The sequence below is a fragment of the Grammomys surdaster genome, unplaced genomic scaffold (genome assembly GCF_004785775.1).
Source record: "Grammomys surdaster isolate TR1022 unplaced genomic scaffold, NIH_TR_1.0 231, whole genome shotgun sequence".
Classification (NCBI taxonomy): Eukaryota; Metazoa; Chordata; class Mammalia; order Rodentia; family Muridae; genus Grammomys; species Grammomys surdaster.
This window is the reverse complement of record NW_021604676.1, coordinates 4,916,612-4,935,990: the sequence shown is the minus strand read 5'-3', so window position 1 is coordinate 4,935,990 and position 19,379 is coordinate 4,916,612. Positions and strand designations below refer to the sequence as shown.

Below are 19,379 nucleotides of genomic sequence, written 5' to 3'. Positions count from 1 at the left end.
GAGGAGAGGGGAAGGGGGAAGGGGGAAGGGGGAGGGGGAGAGGGGAGAGGGGAAAAGGGAGAGGGGAGAGGGGGGAACATGGAAGCGGATGTTCAAGTGTCTGTAGCAGTCAAAGGTAGTTGGTATATCTAGGTTGGGTATTGGGTTACACTTCTGATTGTATGGGCATCTTGTTACTGATCATTACCAAATATATAAGCTTTTGGATAATTCAAGCATTAGTGTCTCATTTTCCTACTAGGCCTGCGTGGATGGTGGGATGGTCTGGGCAATGCCCAGCCTTGCGGAGACAGCATGGAAGATTGGCAGAGCCATCTCCCACGCTGGTGTCTCATGGGTGGCAGGGCTGCTGTTTCTGGCTGGCCATTTCTAGCTGAGGCGCACATGTGGCCTACGGCCGAGAAACAGAGCAGAGTAGGCAGAACAGAGCTAGGCAGAGCCGCCTCAGTTTAGATAGTTGGTTTTGACCAGTGGCCGATTTAAATAACTACCTCAACAATACCCCAGTATTCTCAGGCCGGGCCTGAGGTTAAATACCTTTTGCAAGGAGGAGGATCTAGGAAGGAATGCTTAATTGGCTATGCCCTCTGGCCTTCAGGTATCTCATTAATATGGAGATCTGTCTTGAGGCTTCAGGGCCTGTAATCACAACCTCTACCTGTGTAGGGGCAATGTCCTATGTGCCTGAAAGGCATGGATTGGTAGAGGTCTTTGGTCTCGCATCAGGAGCCTGGAGTCTGAGAGTGTGGCAAAATGCATGCTGTCCCTTGCAGGGAAACCTGTGGGGTCTCCAACCTGCTGGGACTCTGGCCATCTCTAACTGGTGCTTGACCAGAAAGCATGCTGTCCTTTCACGGTCCTACACCCCAGAGGTTCCCATCACCTCTGCTGTCAATGCTGCTGTCAAATCAGTAATTCACTGGTTAGGCCAAAGCCCTCAGGATCCCACCAGCTCTCAATGGTTGTATTCACCAGCCGGGAACCAAGCCTTCAGTCATGAGCTGCATTATTTCTAAGCCATACAGTCATAAAGACTGAGCAGGCTATAGTCACAGACATGTACAACAGGTCACTGTGTACTTGCCTGAGGTTCTCTTTGTGCTTGCTTCTACCATGTGTTTCCATTTTGAAAGAGTGCACGCTATAAATACAACATAAAGCCACTGTAAGAAATACTCAAAGTGGGCTGGAGAGACTGCTCAGCAGTTAAGCGAACTGACTGCTCTTCCAGAGGTTCTGGGTTCAATTCCCAGCAACCACATGGTGGCTCACAATCATCTGTAATGGATCTGGTACCCTCTTCTGGTGTGTCTGAAGAGAGCAGAGAGTACTCACATACATAAAAAATAAATCTTTTAAAAAAAATGCTAAAAATTTACTCTGGTAGATTTTTACTCAGAGATGTCTGGAGAACTGGCCAAACTAGCTGGCCAAAACAGAGGCTTCTCCTCTTCTCCCCAGAGTATTTTTATGTGCAGTTACCCTTGGGCCTTTAAGATCCCTGTATGGGGACTAGGAATGTAGTTCCATCGGTAGAGTGCTTTCCAAGCTTGGGCTCAGTCCCCAGTACTGCACGAGTGGAGCACACTGGTACTTGCCTGTAATCCTGTTACTACCAATGTGAGGCAGGAGGACTCAAGGTCATCCTTGGCCACCAGAGTTTGAAACTAGCCTGAAATACAAGAGACTCTGTTTCAAAACAACCAAAAGTAACCACAAAACTACTTAGTATCTAACCGTCTGGAGTTCCGGTTCCCATTCAAGTTTCTTGCTCCTCTCTCTCACATTTACCCATGATTCACTGGGACTTCAGTCTAACAGCAGAGAACAGCTTCAGATCGTTGAGTTCCTTACAATTTGGCCAAAAGGCCAACTATTATCTTTTCCTACAGTTGTGAGGTTAAACATGCTTGTGAATCCACTTTTGTGATGCATACTACAGATGGGTATTGCATTCATTACTTGTGCCTTTGTTACAAGGTATCTGACTACCGTAGGTTGAAGGGGAAGGCTCTCAGTTCCCCTTTCTTTCCTAGGTCAACTCACAAATCTGTTTTAGACCTCTTGTCCTGTCCCATGGATAGACACAGCTAAGGATCCCTGCTCATGACATCATCACAGCCTGTCCTCACCTGTGTAGCCCCTGCTACACGGTGAGTGACCCAGTAGACAGTTCTCTGCAGGGATGCAGCCCACACTTCTCTGTTCTTTGTGCCCTTTTGCACATAGCAGGTTCTCAAAGGCTGGCCCAAATGTGAAGTTTAGACCTCGCTATTTATTTTCTGTACCTCTTTGGGTACAGAAACCTCTCAGTGCATCTTTCTTCAAGGGCAAAACAAAGATCAGGGGCTCGTTTGAAGCAGAAGAGTGAACACCACAGAGCTGTTGGAGCTGCAGGCCTCTTAGGCCTCCAGTCCCAGGGAGGCCCTCCATGCTGATCTAGGAGCCTTTGGTGTTTGGGCAATGCTCTATCTAAACAGAAAAAGGCTTTCTTTCAAAGAGTTCTGGCAAATGTTTGAAATGAATGTTACTGTTTTTCTAGTGAGGTGACACTGGACCTTCCTGTGCCCTGCCCCAGTTCCTTCTCCTCAGCTTCATAGGACATTTGCTTATGACCAGGGACTCCCATCAGGCACCCTGTTCATTCACAGCCTAGAAAACCGGCCAGGGACAGCAGAACTGCAGTCCATTCTTTATTTTAGAACCTTGATGGTTAAGGAATCAATGTCACAATTACACACACACACACACACACACACACACAAACACACACACACAGAGTTAGGTGCAAACTAGGGATTTCTCTGCTGTGGTTGGCCAAAGCAGCTCAGACTTTCCAGACTCCCAGGGAGTGCTTCTGACCCTTGGCCTTGGTGTTTTTTTAAGATCTTTTGCTTATGTGTTTTTGCTTATGTGCAAGCTTCTGACACCCTTCTCATAGCACTTATGAAAATTACAGGTTTCTAATTACTTTCTGTATCCTAGTTCAAATGTGTAACAAACTTTCGAGAGTAACTTAATACTGTGGATTTCTTTATAAGCTGCCTAAAAACAGCCAATGTCGTTTATATTTCCCTCTCTGGGGATTCTTCCCCTGTATACGCTTCAGCAAACAAATCTTACAAGCATTTTGTCTCTTAGATGACTATTTTTTCCTGAAGTAGGAATAGCAGCTCTGAGACCAAAAGAACCTTCTTTACATAGAACTTGGTTTGTCTGTACCATGACAAAGGAGTGCATTAAATATGTCTTCAGCCATTACCCTGAAGGCACAAGAAAGGAGGAGATCAATTACCTGCTGGGTCTTCTTCTCTGCCCCAGGAACTGTTTCATGATCTTAACTCTGGTATTAGTGATTTTACTTTCATTGCTGAGACAAAACCTCACTAAAGCAACTAAAGTAATCCTTAAAGAAGGAAGTGTTCCTTTAGACTCAGTTTTAAGGTGCAGCTATCGCAGTAGGAACGTTGGGATGAAGGGAGGCGGCTGGTCACAAGGCATCTGCAGTGGGAAGCAGGGAGAGATGGGTGCCAGTGCTCAGCACCTTTTCTCATTTTTATTGGGTCTGGGACCACAGCCTTGGGATGGTACCACCCACATCCAGGTTGAGTCTTCCCTGATAAGTTTTTCAGGAAACACAGACACGGTGGTATGTTTCCATGGTAATTCTAAATCTTTGTCAAATTGGAATTACAACACGTTTAACTTAGGAGTGGTAGTAACTTAGTTTACCATGCTTCACTAAAATGCACTAAGGATAAAATAGTGGCTTAGTATGAAAATAACAGAGCAGGGATCAGTAGTTTTCTGCAGAAGGAACAGTAAACACTTGAGGCTCCAGGGGCTACACATCTCCATAACAATTGCTCACCTCTGCGCTGCCACAGGAAAGGGGCACAGACAACAGGTAAACAATTGGGAGTCCACTGCAGCTTCATTCAGGAAAACCAGGCAGAGCCCAGGACCTGGTCCTCAGGTATAGTTTCCTAACCCCAGACAGGAAATCCCTGTGTAAACGGAAACACTCTCCACAGAACTTCTCTTACAAGGCCACACTTACAGAAGTATAGTTAACCTCACACTCTATCTCTAGAGGTCTTAACACATTCATAACTGTGTTCCTAGCGTTAAGAATCTGGCAGTCAGAGGGACACAGACTAGCCATCAAAAAGGTGCGTCGCTGAGCACTTTACAGATCTGTGAGGTATCATTCTGACTGTGGGTGATTTCCCTGTATCAATGAGCTGCTTCCATTCCCACTCTTCCCGGCCTCCTTCTGGGAGAACTGGTCAACCATATTAGGACTTGGCCACAAAAACATGAGTCCTTCTAAAATGTTTGCAGTAATTTTGAAAAACACATATCTCTCGATAGATCTTGTTTTCTTTTCTGTCGGTGTCATCTGAAATCATTCTCTGAAGAACTTACGTCCTCCACCATAGGAAAAGAACTGAATGAAATACGAAGCACGACCATGGCCATTCCATCTTAAAAACTGAGGATGATAAGCTGAAAATGTAGGAAAATATTTAGAGTGTGAAAATATATACCCGAATGCTAACTAGTATAGATTTAAATGCTATATTCAGTTGGATCTCAATCCCAAGCATAACAGCAAGTGATGGACCAGCCTGCCTCCACCTTCGGCTTGAAAGTCATTTTATAATAAAGACAACTAGGTCCATTCCTATTTTTTTTTTGTTTGTTTGTTTTTTTCGAGACAGGGTTTCTCTGTGTAGCCCTGGCTGTCCTGGAACTCACTCTGTAGACCAGGCTAGCCTCAAACTCTTGAACTCAGAAATGTGCCTGCCTCTGCTTCCCAAGTGCTGGGATTAAAGGCGTGCGACACCACCGCCCGGCTGGTCCATTCCTATTTATGATGAAATATTTTTCTCAAACATTGGGCTATGCCCCACCTGCAACCTTAATTACGACTCGTTCTGTACTGCCTGTTCCAGGAATCGGCTACCATGTCCTTATTTCAAAAGTTATTACGCCCACCTTGCCACCATACCTTTGTTTTAGAAGGTTACGACCACTTGACCACTTGTTATGATGGCCACCTTGCTATGTGCTGCTTCTATAACCCCACCTATTTGTTTGTCGAATCCCCGATTTGGAAAGCCCCCTTCCCTGAGCTATAAAAACCCTTACTTTGTCACGTCCAATGCTGACCTCTCAAATCCCACCTCAGGGGTAGGCAGTTCATGTATAAAGGAAGCTTGCTTTAATTAAATTAACTTGGCCATGGTGATTTGGGTTGGTGGACTTTCTCTTTCCGTCTTTGGGATTAACACAAGGAAACTGGAAATTCCTCTTCTGTACGTAAACTTGAAGATCACCCAACACCATGCCTTTGCAGCATCAAATCTTTATCATCTTCAGAGTGGAATACTTTTAAATATGAAAATGTAAACAGCCTTTCGTCTACCAAAGGTGCATCAAATGCTCCCATAAACCTTGGTAAAAGGCTTATGAATATTTTCTAACCCTGAACCCACACTTAATTTCACAGAACACACAATGTACAGTGAGTCCATCAATTACACTTCCGATGAAGAATTCACCTTTCAAAGTATGAGAGACACATCAGTAACTTCATAAGGAAATAGGACTGTAAGGGTTCAGCTTGGGCTGAACATTTCCCTTCACTGTTGAATAGGGCGACGTTCCTCTCACTGGCCGGTAGCTCAGGGTAAGCAGAGAAATTACCAGAGCACAAAGAGTTACCGTCTCTGAGACAGTCTGACCTGCTTTTTTTGCTTCCTGGGCTTCAAGTAAAGGCAGCAGCATTTTTCTCTTCCCACAATATTTCCCTAAGATTTTAATGCAATTTGCTCTGCCAAAGTCTTTTTATAAAATGAGTTGTTGGGGGTTTTTGTTAAGGAGTTGTTGGGGGTATATCTCACTCTAGCCCAGGCTGTCTTGGAACTTATTATGTACTCTAGGTTGATCTCAAACACACTAATTCACATGCCCCAGCTTCTTGAATGTTGATATTATGGGTGTGAGACACCACACGTGGCCAGAACATGTGTATTTTGGTAAGGAAGTTGGAGCTGCAGTCTAAAGGTACAAACTAGCATGAATTAGGGCATAGTCTCACTGTTATCTCAGAATAACGTGTCTAGCTCATCCAGCACATATCACTGTGTACTTCTTAGGCAACCACACCATCTATAAACACTAAAGTCCATGGTCAGAGTCTGACACTCTAGTGACAGGCCTTTTTCCGGATGCCATGCTAGGTGTGGTATCTTACACCTGAAATATCAACACTCAAGAGGCTGTGGCATTGCTACCTTAAGTATGAGTGCAGCCTGACCTACTAAGATCCTGACTTTAAAAAAAGAATGCCATAGAGCCAGGTGTGGGGGTGCATGGATTGAATTTCAGTACTCGGCAGGCAGAGGCAGATAGATCTCTGTGAATTTGAGGCTAGCCTGGCTCATAGCAAGTTTCAGGGCTACACAAGACCTTACCTCAAAAATTAACTAACTAATTACATTTAATTGTAAAAAAAATGCTATGGCCTTCAAAGAATGCTAATGAAGAATGGACAGTCAAATGAGATACTGGTCCTCAATTTACACATCAGCGTACATAGAAACTGTCCTCGTTAGCTTTCACAGTGAACTTGACACAGCCTAGAGTCATCTAGAAGGGAGTTTCAACTGAAGGATTGCCTAGATTGGTCTGTGCGGGATTGTTTGAATTGTTGATGTAAGAAGGCCCAGTCCACTGTATGTGGTACCGTATCCTGAGCAGGTGATGCGTAAGAAAGCTAACTAAGCATAAGTTTGAGCCCCCCCAGCAAGCAGCATTCCTGCATGGTTTTTGCTTAAAGTTCCTGCTGAGTCCCTCCATGATGGAATGTAAACTGTAAGATAGAAGAAACCCTCCTTCCCTAAGTTGCTTTTGGTCAATGTGTTCTATCACAACAACAGAGATGAAACTACAATGGTCACTATACCCAGAATTCTGTCCAGAAACCAGGTAAGTAGATGCACATGGTCAAAGCTAGGAGTAATGGTTCACACTTTCAATCCCAACACTTGGGAGGCTGAGGCAGGAAGATCATAAGTCCATAGCCAGCCTGGGCTGCAGAGCAAGCCTCTGGTTAGGGTTTCATTGTTGTGAAGGGGACACCATGACCACAGCAACTCTTATAAAGGAAACATTTAACTGGGGCTTGGTTACAGTTCAGAAGTTTAGACTATTATAATCATGGTGGGAAGCATGGTGGCATACAAGAAGACATGGTGCTGGACCAGTAACTCAGAGTTCTACAGCAGAAACAGTGACACTGTCCTGGCTTGAGCTTCTGAAACCTCAAAGCCTGTTCCCAGTGACATACCTCCTCCATCATGGCCACACTCACTCCGACAAGGCCACACCTCCCAATAGTGTCATTCCCTATGAGCCTATGGGGGTCATTTTCATTCAAACAACCAGTCTCAAAAACCAAACCAAATAAATACAGATAAAAATATATAGTCATATATCTTTCATAAGTATATGAATGCATTGGGTAGGTATATCTTTAACTTGACAAGTTCCCACAAAATGAAGTAGAAGAGGCTGCTCAATTTTTTTTTTTTTTAGGCAGAAATGTTCCTGGCAAAGTTCAGAAGGAAAACTAGCAACAGATCTCAGTAGTGGAGCAGCAGCTAGAAATACTGTGAGCTCCAGCATTGTCAATAAGGGCAAGAATCACTGCATGGTGAGTCTGGTCTTCCTCTAGGCTCAAGTATAAGTTGTCTACTACAAATCCACCAAATGTATGCCACTTGTTTAGGACTCTGCCAGTAGCTGCAAAGGGATAAGCACACCTTGGTCGGCCGTTGCTAAGTAGGCACTGTAGACCATCTTCCTAGGACAAGTGTCGTGAAGAGGAGAGTAACACTGTTAGAATCTGACACAGCCATGTGACTAAAGAGTAACACTAAGCCCAACCACAATTCTGCCTCACTCTGAAACCAGAAAGACATATTGCCATCCATAAAATACAATTCTTGGCCTCAAGAGACTTAAAATAACCTAAGCCAATTAGGGAACAGTGTAAGGACAGGCTGGTGAACAAATATCTCAAGACTTTTAGGAAAGAGAAGAGAAACAAGTAATGACAAAAAGATTCACGAGACTTGGGAATTGATAAAGCATCGGCTGTGCAAGTGTAAGGACCTGAGTTAAATCCCCAGAACCCACACACAAGCTGAAGCGAGCGAGGCACAGTCTCACCTGTCATCTAACAGAGCCAAATATAAGTCAGTGACTGAGAGGGACAACCAGTGTTGACCTCTGGCCATGTACATGTACACATGCAAGTGCACACACCTGTATATACATGTACACATGCAAGTGCACACACCTGTATATACATGTACACATGCAAGTCCATGCACCTGCATATACATGTGAATGTATTTACAAACACACAAAAGGATTTCCTCCCCCAGAGATGGGTGCTGTGAGCACAGGGAGTGTGGTGGATAAAGAGAGGTTCTAAAGAGTAAGATTCGTGACATTTGGGGGAAGGAATCTAGCCCCTACAATAAGACACTGAGTGCAAAGAATTTAGATGTGAAGGGTGAGGTCCATTATGAACAGCCTTGGAAAATCAGATGGATTAGTGTAGAACTGACATAACAGATGAACTAAAGGTCTCATGGCCAGGAGAGAGAACAAAAAGTGACTGTGTGAAAAATGTAGCCGGGCAAAAGATGAAGAGGACAGAGAGGGCAAACATCCCACGGGGGCTCACTAACAGGCTTGGGAGGCTGGCGACAAGGTGGTTCTAAGTGTTTCAGGCTGCAGGAGGGGAAGAGCAAGAACTAAATTAGATGCAGAAGGAAGAGTCAATATGAAACTCATTTCAAAGGTCTTGGTGACTCGCTGATACAAAGGACGAAGGGAAAATAGCTATAGATAATTCAAATGCTTGAAAATTGAAACAATCCCCACCTTTATTAGGAAACTTAGAAAGCTGTGAGGGAAAACCAGAACAGAACAGGGAGCCTATGAGAAGGGCTTTGAGAGAGTGAGTGGTCAGTAAATAAGGCTCCATTTTCCTGATGGCCAGCTCCTTATCCTGTCAATGACTGTGCATGGCACATAGGGAGGACACTTCAGTAGGAGAAATGATTGCTTTGTGACTAGTACACACACCCAGTCCCCTTGGCAAGGATGCCCACTCAGGTAGGCATCATGGACCCTACAGCACACTCCTCCATTATAGGAAACTAGTTGGTCTCATTAAGAATTGAAGCTGCCCTCTTCCCATTCAGTTACCAGTGTGACTGAAGAAAGGGATAGGGCAAAGTAGGAAGGAAAGAGCAGAAGAGTGTGGAGGCCACTGGAAGGCTGCACCTTGCAGGCAGGGGGTACACGGGATGTCATTTTAAACTAAAAACTCCCAACACTGCCCTGAGTTCTACTCTGACTTACAGTGTTCTCCAAGTCTAAGTTCTTAGGGGGGCCTTAAAGAATCTACCAAATTGTTTAGAAACTATTTCAGATGTGCATATTTAAGCATACATTAGCTACTTGTAACAGTTATGCATAGAGTCAAGGCACAGATCTTGCAAATAATTTATACATTGACGACACTGATTTAAAGCTCTTTAAAATTTCATATGAAGCAAGAACGCCATTCATTATTATTGAGACACACCCCGAAGCCCCTGACTCACCAGGAAATGGGGGAGATGAAAACTGTTAACTATCAAACTCCTCTCATTACAAAGAGTGCTGGGCTCAAAATTATAAAACAAACAAACAAATAAACAAACAAAAAACAGTGTTGATAGCTCAGAGATCAGTCAGGTGGGCAAAATCCATGGTGGAGTCTCCTCAGACTTAGTAAAAGATATTCCTTAGTAACAAATGGAAATGAATACATTCCTCTGCAGAAAGATGCATTAATTTTACTTCCTGTATAAGCCATAAATGCTAGTGTCAAACTTTTAAAAGGTTAACAATAAAACATAAACGTTGTTCTGAAAAACAAAATCTTTCAACATCCTCCTCCAAACATCTGGTTGGAGTGGAAAGAAAGAAATCGGAGTAAAAGGAAATCTGGAGTAAAATGGTTGCGAGCAAGTGTGTTGCTCAGACCCGGGTGGGATTGACAAGGGCCTAGTTAGGCGAATGATCATCTCGAGTCGTCAGCACCCACCCACTCGCAAACCCACCCGCAAACCCACCCGCAAGAGGTTTCAAGTCGGCCAGGGTGCTCTGCTTCTTCAGACTGAAAGATAAACACACCCATCAAGAGCCCAGGGCTCCGGAGTTTTCTTGGTAAAGGAGAACCACAGGACCGCGGTCGGTCCACCGAGAAGCCGCAGTCTCTAGCCTTCTTGGCCGTGGGTTCGCTCGGGTCAGCCGGTACCGCCCAGCACCCAGCGACAGGTCGCGGTGCAGCCCTCCAGCCCCAGCCCCACTTACTGGCGGCGATCACAGCCCGGCAGCGCGTGCACCCGAGCGGGCCCGGCAGGCAAGGGCAGTGGGATCCGAGCGGGCGAACCCGGCAAATCCACACCCGTCAGCGCGTGGCATCCAGCAGGAACCCGCCGCTCCGCGGCCTCCGGCAGCAAAACAAACAAAAGGCAGAGTGGCTTCTAGTGGGGACGACCAGCCGCTTTCCCTGGAAAAGCTGCCCTGCAGCTCCCCTCGCTGGTCCCGCGCGGCCCTGCACCATGGCCGTCTCCCGGATGCTCGGCAGAGGGCAGCGCTGAGCTCCTGGGCTTCACAAAACCCACTCCGGAGTTGCAGACTTGCCACTGCCAGGCTGGTTGACCCCAGTATATTCAAATAAGGGAAGCTCCTTAAAAACGTTTCCTGCTTGAATGTAAATCAATGCGATTGAACTGCACAGTCACAATGTTTTAAAACAACACATTTTGGTGTCTGTATTTAACCACAGAGAAAAATGATTTCAGTGTTATCGCAACTTAAGTTTGAAAGACTGAATGGACAGCTTTCCACGTGGGAAACCCAGGAGATGCAGCCCTCCTTTCAATGCAGTGGTAGGAACACTGTTTGCAGAGGTTTTCAATCCGTGGCTAACCCCTTTGGGGATTCAAACATGGCCGAAGACCATCAGAAAACACAGATGTTTACATTATGATTCATAACAGTAGCAAAATTACAGTTATGGAGTAGCAACAAAAATAATTTTAAGGTTGGTAATTACCACAACATGAGGAAATGTATTAGGAAAGGAGAGAACCACTAGAACAAACACACATCATAAATTATACTGTAAAACCTGAGTGGTGGTGTACACCTTTAATCACAGCACTTGGGAGGCAGAGGCAGGTGGATCTATGTGAGGTCTGGGACAGCCAGGACTATGTAATGAGAACATGTCTCAAACCTCCCCAAAATAAGTAAGTAAGTAATTAAGTAAATAAGTAAATACATAAATAATACTGTGGACTTCGCCTTAACACATCTTAAGGGATAGCTCTGAAGCATTTTGGTAAAACCAAATTACCACCTGGCCTCTGGACTCTGTCATTCCACAGGGTGGTACCCCGAAAGGCTAGTAAAAACAAATTGTTAGGCCCCACACCAGAAGTTCCTGGGGCAGAGGCTGCTGGTCTGGAGACCCACTCCTTTCTAAATAACACTATTTTAACCAATAAATCAAACTCCTTATACTTAATATCTTTTTTTTGAGCTTAACTCTTCCCAGTCATGCTGCAGTCAGTGATACACACCTGCAGCCCCTATGTGAGACAGTGGAAGCAGAAGAGCCAATGGGAGCTACATGAGAGCTGGTTTTACAAATACGATCAAGTAATCTCCAGCTCGTCAGCATATCATCTTCCTTTTATTACTTGCTTCTGAATCCTGAGGACTGAAGGCAGTTCTCTTGGCCCCTGAATCTACCAAAGCTCTGATCATTCCTTTTGCTCCAGTGTTAAAGAAACCTACAAGATAGTCAAGTTCCCTTAGGCTTCTGTCAACCTTTAGCTATCTCCTTGTTTACCTAGATGATAGCCAGCCCATGTAACAAATGGAAATCACAAATCATCGTTAGTGAACACAAGATACGGAGCCTATTGAGTCATATAGTGCTCATTAAAAGGGCAGTTTTTAAAGTAACTAAAATGATTAAGTTTTAGTCAAACTTAACAGTTCAAGGCAGTCTGCCTTGCAAACAGAGGAACTGTCTTTGAATGCTTTTGGCAGAGGTCCACTGGGTTACTAAGTAGCATAGATTAGTAGCTCTGGCCCTTGGGAAATTATGACCCGGTAAATACATGTTGATAATAAAAGCCAGTGATGAGGGCTATTGGTTATGATGGAGTCCATCTAAAATACAAATAAGCAGCGGTGAACTGAAGCTGTGTCTTAATAAAATAGGCTTGTCACTATGAATCAAACAGTGTTTCAATAAAGCAGGTACTGAATTTATCTTCACAAATATTTATTTTGTTAAGTTTTACTACTTAATTAACTTGTTAGAATAATTGCCGGGGCGGGGGGAGGGTGGCAGCGAACGCCTTTAATCCCAGCACTTGGGAGGCAGAGGCAGGCGGATTTCTGAGTTCAAGGCCAGCCTGGTCTACAGAGTGAGTTCCAGGACAGCCAGGGCTACACAGAGAAACCCTGTCTCGAAAAAAACCTAAAAACAACAACAACAACAAAAACCAAACCAACCAACCAAACAAACAAACAAACAAAAAGAATAATAGAAAACATGTGTTAATTGGCCAGTCTAGCTTAAATATTCAACCCTTTCAATGAAATTGACTAATTCCAAAACTGTGTAAAATTATTCTTCATCTGAAAACTGATGTTTAGAACTCATTGTTTTATGTGCACTGGTGATTTAACTGCATGTATGTCTGTGTGAGGGTATCAGATCCCCTGGTACTGGAGTCACAGACATTTGAAAGCTACCATGTGGTTGCTGGAAATTGAACCCAGGACCTCTGGAAGAGCAGTCAGTGCTCTTAACCACTGAGCCATCTTTCCAAGCCCCAGTCTGTAGAATTCAAATCACTTCTGTTAAAAGCATTTTTTTTTTATTTTAAAACCTTTTTTTTTTTTTTTTTGGTTTTTTTCAAGACAGGGTTTCTCTGTGTGTAGCCCTGCCTGTCCTGGAACTCACTCTGTAGACCAGGCTAGCCTCGAACTCTTGAACTCAGAGATCCGCCTGCCTCTGTCTCCCAAGTGCTGGGATTAAAGGCATGTGTCACTACCGCCCAGCTTAAAACCTATTTTTAAAGGTATCACTGGGAAAAGTTTTTTTTCCTTGAAAGACCTGAATTCTAGAAACTCCTTTAAAAACAAAGAAAACTACTGACGTATTGGCATCCATTGAATACTTACACTATAGGTAGTTAATAGTGTACAAATAAAGACATAGATAGAAAAGGGCTGTTCTAAAATGTGGATTTAGGCAACATTTGCCCAAGGATACAAGTGGCATGTAAGTTATGGGGAAAATCATCTGCTTTCTGATTGGCCCTAAGACCTGCTCCAACCTTGTCAAAAGTCCATGGCCCTATGGAGGAAATAGGAGGTTACAGGCCCCATGTAGGAAGCCCATGGCTGCTGTTTTACTAAACGGATGTTGTTAAACTGCTTTCTAAATATTTGTTTATTCACAGAGATTAGTGCTGTTTTCAGCCTTCATCAGAGAAGTTTCTACAACGGGCAGCAGTTAATTCGGAGAGTCACAACTGTCAAAGGGATGCTGTCTGGGGTGGAGGAACAGGCTCCTGGTCTTTGCTGATTAAAGAAGTAAGAGACAGGGAGCTGGAGAGATGGCTTGGCTCCCAAGAACACTTATTGCTCTTGCAGGGGGTCCTAGAATCTATGTGAAACGGCTCACAATCACCTGTAACTCTGGGTGCAGGTGATCCAATGCCTTCCGGCCTTTTCGGGGGTACCCTTACACTTCACGGTGGCACATAAACTTACACAGGCATACATACACAGAAATAAAAGTAAATAAGTCTTTTAAAGAAAGGAATTAAAAGGCAGGTAAGAAATCTCGAGGAGTCCCCGAAGAGCCATCTTACAATTCTGAAGAAATAGAAGCTTCCTCCCAGGGTTCTTAGTCTCATTAATAAAATAATTTAAATTTGGACACAAACGGAACCTCAAGAAGCAGGAAAATTAGGACTGGCGAATTGTAAAACCGAAAACTGCCAGGAGGAAGAGAATGGAGCAGAGGAGCAGGTATGGAACACAACCGGAAGGATAACTTCGGAGAACAAGGAAGTTCAAAGCGTTAGTTACGGAGTGTAAACGCATTCTTGGGCTCTGGCTAGAAAAAAATTACCTGGGTCTGCCTGAACATCTCATGGTAGCTTCTAGGGAATGCCATCCTAAATTCTGGGATGGAAAGTTACATTATCTTAAACTGATTCCACCTTGCTAGGGATGTTCCCCTAGCCAAGTCCCTAACTATCCCGCTACATTAATCTATAAGGGAGGAGACAAGCACAGTCTCCGCCTAGAGGTGGATTCCATTCTTTACAAAACCCGCCGAGAATAGGTGACTGAGTGCTCAACCCTAAATGGGAGCTCTGTATCCACTACCCAGCTCCCAGCTCCGGGAACATTAAAGAAGATGGGGTGGAGAAAAATGTAAGAGCTCTAGGATGGGAAAGAGTACTCTGAAATGCTGTCTTCTGAATATGTCACGACAGGTGTATTCATCAACCCACTGCAATTATGAATATTTCTTCAAAATCAAGTCCAAAAGATGAGGCAATATTCCAGCATAAACTGGACTCGGTGGAATTCAAACTAACTAAATAAACAACATACACAGGATTTGCAATTTCTTACTGTAGTCAAGTTGCACCCCTTCCCTTTTACCTCCATGTCTTTGCCGAAGACGTACTTCATTTCTGAGCTCCAGAATAAAGTAGCACAATAAAATTTTAAATTCTGTGAAGTCGGGTGAACGTAGCGTCCTGGCTGCTAGGTTCTGAGACCTACAGAAACTCAATAAATGTTGTCTAAATGTCAGAGGCTAGGAAGCCTGCAAGTTTTTCCAGCATATGCCTGTAGGTGAAAAAGTTCTAAAACGTGCAACCCAAGTGCCTTCTATTGACGTGGAATCGGATGTTTGGACTGTAAGAAGTGGCACGGGGTTGGGGGTGGGTGGGTGTAAGTTCCGGCTCAACGTGGAACATTTGACTACAAATCCCAGCGTCCCTTTTAGTGTCCACTCCTTCAGGAGTCGGGTTTCGGGCTTTGGAAAAGCACGTCCTTTCCCCGTTGTATTGTGGGATCTGTAGTTCGACGTGACTTGCGTTGGCTGTTACCACTCTCCGGCTGCACACATGAGCGTATGTTTTCTTCGGTCCAGAGTCTGTTGGGTGCGATGATTGTTGAGTTTTCGCTCTCTCTTGTCATTCTGACAGGGCACCCAGTGCCCAGGGCGCCTAAAGTACCGTCTCCTAGTGTTCAATTAGGATCGACTCAGGGGCTCTACTCCAAATTCAGGTTCAAACATTTTGAGCTAACGTCTGCTCCTTCCTGTCTGGGTGTTCTCAGTATCAAATAGGCAGGTTGAGTGAGGCGGGTCAGTTTAGCTACACCGACGGCTGCACACAGTAGGCCCATCGCCCTAGCCCGCGACCGGTGGCTATTAGCCAAGCCGGCGGCGGCAGTGCGCATGCGCGGCGCGGCGGCGCAGTTTCCGCAGTAGAGCAGGCAGCTCCGCCGCTGCGTCCGGACGTCTCCTGCTGAGCCGCCGCTCGGGTCCTCTCTCAGTGCTCGGCCTCCGCTGGCGACCGGCGACCTCTCCGCAGCTTGAGTCCCCGGCCGCCGCAGCGCGCCTGCCTCCAGCCCCCTGTCCCGCGAAGATGGCTGCCGTACGCCGGGCCCGCAGTTACTGCCGCTGCCTGGTGCGCTTCTCCGACCGAGAACTCTGCTAAGCCGCGCTGCAGCAGACGGGCAGGAGTAGACACCGGGCAGCCGCCACCCCTCCGGGAGCCGGGCGCGGGGAGCCCCTAGACTGGGCCGGCCGCCCGCCAGCATGGTAACTAGGGAGGGAGGGCAGCGAGGGCCGGGCAATCGGAGAGGGAGGTGGCCCCAGGTGAGGGTAGGGCTTGACGGACAGCCGAGGAAAGGCCCGCTTCGGTCGCTCAAGACTGTCTGAGCTGGGAGTCGGGTCTCAGGTGAACTGTCCTGGCTTCTGCATGAGGGAGGTGGCCCTGGCAAGCGGAGACACTTGTTGATTGCTCCTGTTCTGGCAGCCCGGCCTATACATAGATGATTTCGGGAGCTCCGAGTTTGGGACGTACACCCGGAGGCGTCAGTGGTTCCTGAAGGATATTGGCAGACAGTCCTGGCAAACTGGGCTTGGAGGGACTCCCGTCTAGTTTCGTGATAGCGAGGGCCCTAGCCGCTTCTCTGATGTGCAGACGGAGAGACTGCGCTAAGCTCCATGTGTGACAGTCTCACCGGACTGTTGCATGGAATGTGTAGGCTCTGCAATGACTTAAGAAACTAATCTTCAGCTAGGGTTGAATGATTTAAGAGTCAAAGATACCAGACTGACTGGGAGAACACTCAAGTGGCTGTCGTGTTTTACGTGAATTGGCTGAAACGGTTTATTTTATGCAACTAGTCTGGTGCACAGAAAACACATTAATTGATTATTCTAAACTTTCAGAAGTAGCCCTCTGACCAGGATTAAGCCTTTATGTTTAGTTAATCTCATCTGTGAAACAACCCACTAAAGTATACGGTGATGCTTGAGTAATATTCAACTATGAAAATACTGCTTATTTCAAGTGTGATTGAAATCAACCAAATGTAGTAAAATCCTACTTCCTACTGTCAAAATCAAGATTAACAATGGATTCTGTTCTGTGATAGGAATTTTTTGAGCCTCTTATCAGCCAGGCATGGTGTGGATTTTGGTACAGTACCGGATCTTCAGTATTTCCAAACTGTGATCAACTTTTAATCACAAATGTCACATCCAAAAAGATGCCCCAGAAATCACCAATTCTCTTTATGGATCTCTCTCTCTTAAATTAATGTTTTAAAGTGTGTGTGCTAGTTAGTTTTATGTCAACTTGATACAGGCTGGAGTCATCTGAGAGGAAGTGCTTCCAAAAGATCAGGCTGTAGTCAAGTCTGTAGTGCATTTTCTTAGTGGTCGATTGGCCCATTGTAGGCGGTGCCATTCCTTGGCAGGTGGTCCTGGGTTCTATAAGAAAGTAGGCTGAGCAAGCCATGAGGAACAAGTCAATAAGCAGCACCCTCCATGGCCTCTGCATCAGCTCCTGCCTCCAGGATCCTGCCCTGTTTGAGTTCCTGCCCTGACTTCCTTCAGTGATGAACAGTGATGTAGAAGTGTAAACCAAATAAACCATTTCCTCCCCAAGTTGCTTTTGGTCATGGTATTTCATCACAGCAATAGTGACCCTAACTAAGACACCATGCCATGTATGTGCAAGTGCCCACAGAGGCCAGAAGAGAATTCCAATCCCTTGGTGCTATTATGTGCTGCTGGGCATGAATGCTGGGACCCTAACTCAAGTCCCCTGGAAGACTCTCAGTCCTCAACTGCTGAACCATCTCTCCAGCTCACAGATGTCTCTCCAAAGAAAAGGAGATCACAGTGTAGTGGTTCACACATTCCTCCTAGCACTCAGAAGTCTGAGGCAGGAAAATCACTGCAAATTCAAGGCCAGCCTGGGCTATGTAGTGAGTTTCAGTCCATCTTAGGCAACACAGAATGAGACCTTGTTTCAACCAACAAAAACTAGCGAGGCTGGCTTTTTAGTCATGTGGTATATTTGGTCCTAAAGGTACCACCTATGACCAAGATGTGTTCTCTGCCTTCAGTGTACTCGTTCTACTGAGAGACAAGAAATTTCAATATGAGTACATTTGTAAGATAACACAGAAGACAATTGGGAAGTGCTGCTGGCTTGAACGCTTACCTGAATGTTGAAGTAGATGCAGCTAAGCGAGGAAGATGTCAATCCAGGTCCAGAAGAGCAAGCAGCACACTGAGTAGCACCAACTGACCAGAGCAGGGAAGCTCTTCAGATCAGGTTAGCTTAGTCTGACTGCCTGACAACAGCAAGAAGGCTGTCTTTCTAACAGCGTACTCTGTGGGACTCGGGTCCTCTCTTATTAGCTATAGTTAGGATTTGTAGTGATAAGTCAGACTCTTTTGAGAGAAGTATACTCTCAGTGAGATCCATGCATTTCAAAGTCCCTCTCGTGTTTCCTGGTAGATGAGGTTTTTATTACAACAGAATACCTGAGATGAGATCAGTTATAAGGAGTTCATTTTGGCTCATGATCTGGAGGATCAACTCTGGGGTCCGACTGATGAAACCACATCATGGCAGGAACTGTTCCCCTCCTGTTAGGCCAGATCCTTCAGATTCTTTCAACATCCAGGAGTGCCAGCCGAGGACCTCTATTTACACAGGGATCCTTTGGGGAACAGCTCTCCAAGCCCTTTGTCCAAACCCAGACTCCCGACATAGAACAAATGCTTCTTTCATTGTGTCTTCACTGGAGTAGGTTTACAGAGCACCAACGATTTTACTCTGTACCGACTAGTCAAGTTTTACAGGCCCCTGCTTGAGTCTGGTTGCCAGAGATAAGGTCTGAGCAGAGCTTGTTTATGTTAGACTTACTGGTACAACTGCGTGTGGTTGCCATGCTCAAAGATCTGTGGTGATAAAACCTGGAAATAAACCTCTCTCCTGGAAATAACTTACAGCCAAAATTTGCTAGTATAAAAGTTACTGTCTACTGTCCTTGGAATTGCTTTTTTGGCTTTGTGTGTGTACGTGTGTGTGTGTGTGTGTGTGTGGGTGACAGTGGCATGTATATGCGTTTCCCTGTGTGTGCAGGTACATGTGTGTATGAAACTGTACATGTACCACTCTGCACATGTGTGCAGAGACCAGAGGCAATAAAATCCATTTGTTACTATTCCTAGCTAACCATCAGGGTCTTTTCCCTCATCGCCACATTTCTGTGTAGGATTGAGCATCCTGAGTGTTGAGCAGACTCCCCTTGCTGATGAGTTAGTAGCTAACAGACTGAGCTAGGCAACACTTGATTTTCCTGAGGATTCTTTTAGTTACTTAATTTACTGAGACTAAAAGTATGCAATGGTAATAGTAAATGGAAACATTTATTAAGCCCAAAGCTACATACTATTCAGTCCACCTTTGTTCCACTTTAAGCCACTCCATTGTAAAGGATTGGGTTTATGATAGAGATAAAATAGAAGATGTGAGTTTGGTTGCCATAGCTCAGTGGCTCTGTTAGAATGCTTGTTTACCATGTGCAAGGCTCTGGACTCAATTCCTCAGAATTTAAATAGGGAAAAGAGAAGGGCTGATTTTTCTCTTTCTTCCCGC

The 19,379-nt window shown here is 45.2% G+C and overlaps 2 protein-coding genes across 5 annotated transcripts in view; one reads left to right on the top strand and one right to left on the bottom strand.

Moving 5' to 3' along the window:
* Ick (intestinal cell kinase) overlaps positions 1 to 15,037 on the bottom strand; it is a 61,015-nt gene extending 45,978 nt beyond the window's left edge. Inside the window, exon 1 of one of the 4 annotated variants that reach the window (XM_028773576.1) lies at positions 14,845 to 15,037. The gene's annotated coding sequence lies outside the window, so the exon portion shown is untranslated. Of the gene's footprint in view, positions 1 to 10,446; positions 10,571 to 14,844 lie in introns of those variants that run through there. The other 3 variants (XM_028773579.1, XM_028773580.1, XM_028773578.1) reach the window with 3 other exon arrangements.
* A 612-nt stretch (positions 15,038 to 15,649) lies between these two features.
* Fbxo9 (F-box protein 9) overlaps positions 15,650 to 19,379 on the top strand; it is a 21,713-nt gene continuing 17,983 nt past the window's right edge. The window contains exon 1 of the mRNA XM_028773592.1: positions 15,650 to 16,015. Within this exon, the coding sequence (XP_028629425.1) occupies positions 16,013 to 16,015 (3 nt within the window). The 5' untranslated portion in view covers positions 15,650 to 16,012. The remainder of the gene's footprint in view (positions 16,016 to 19,379) is intronic.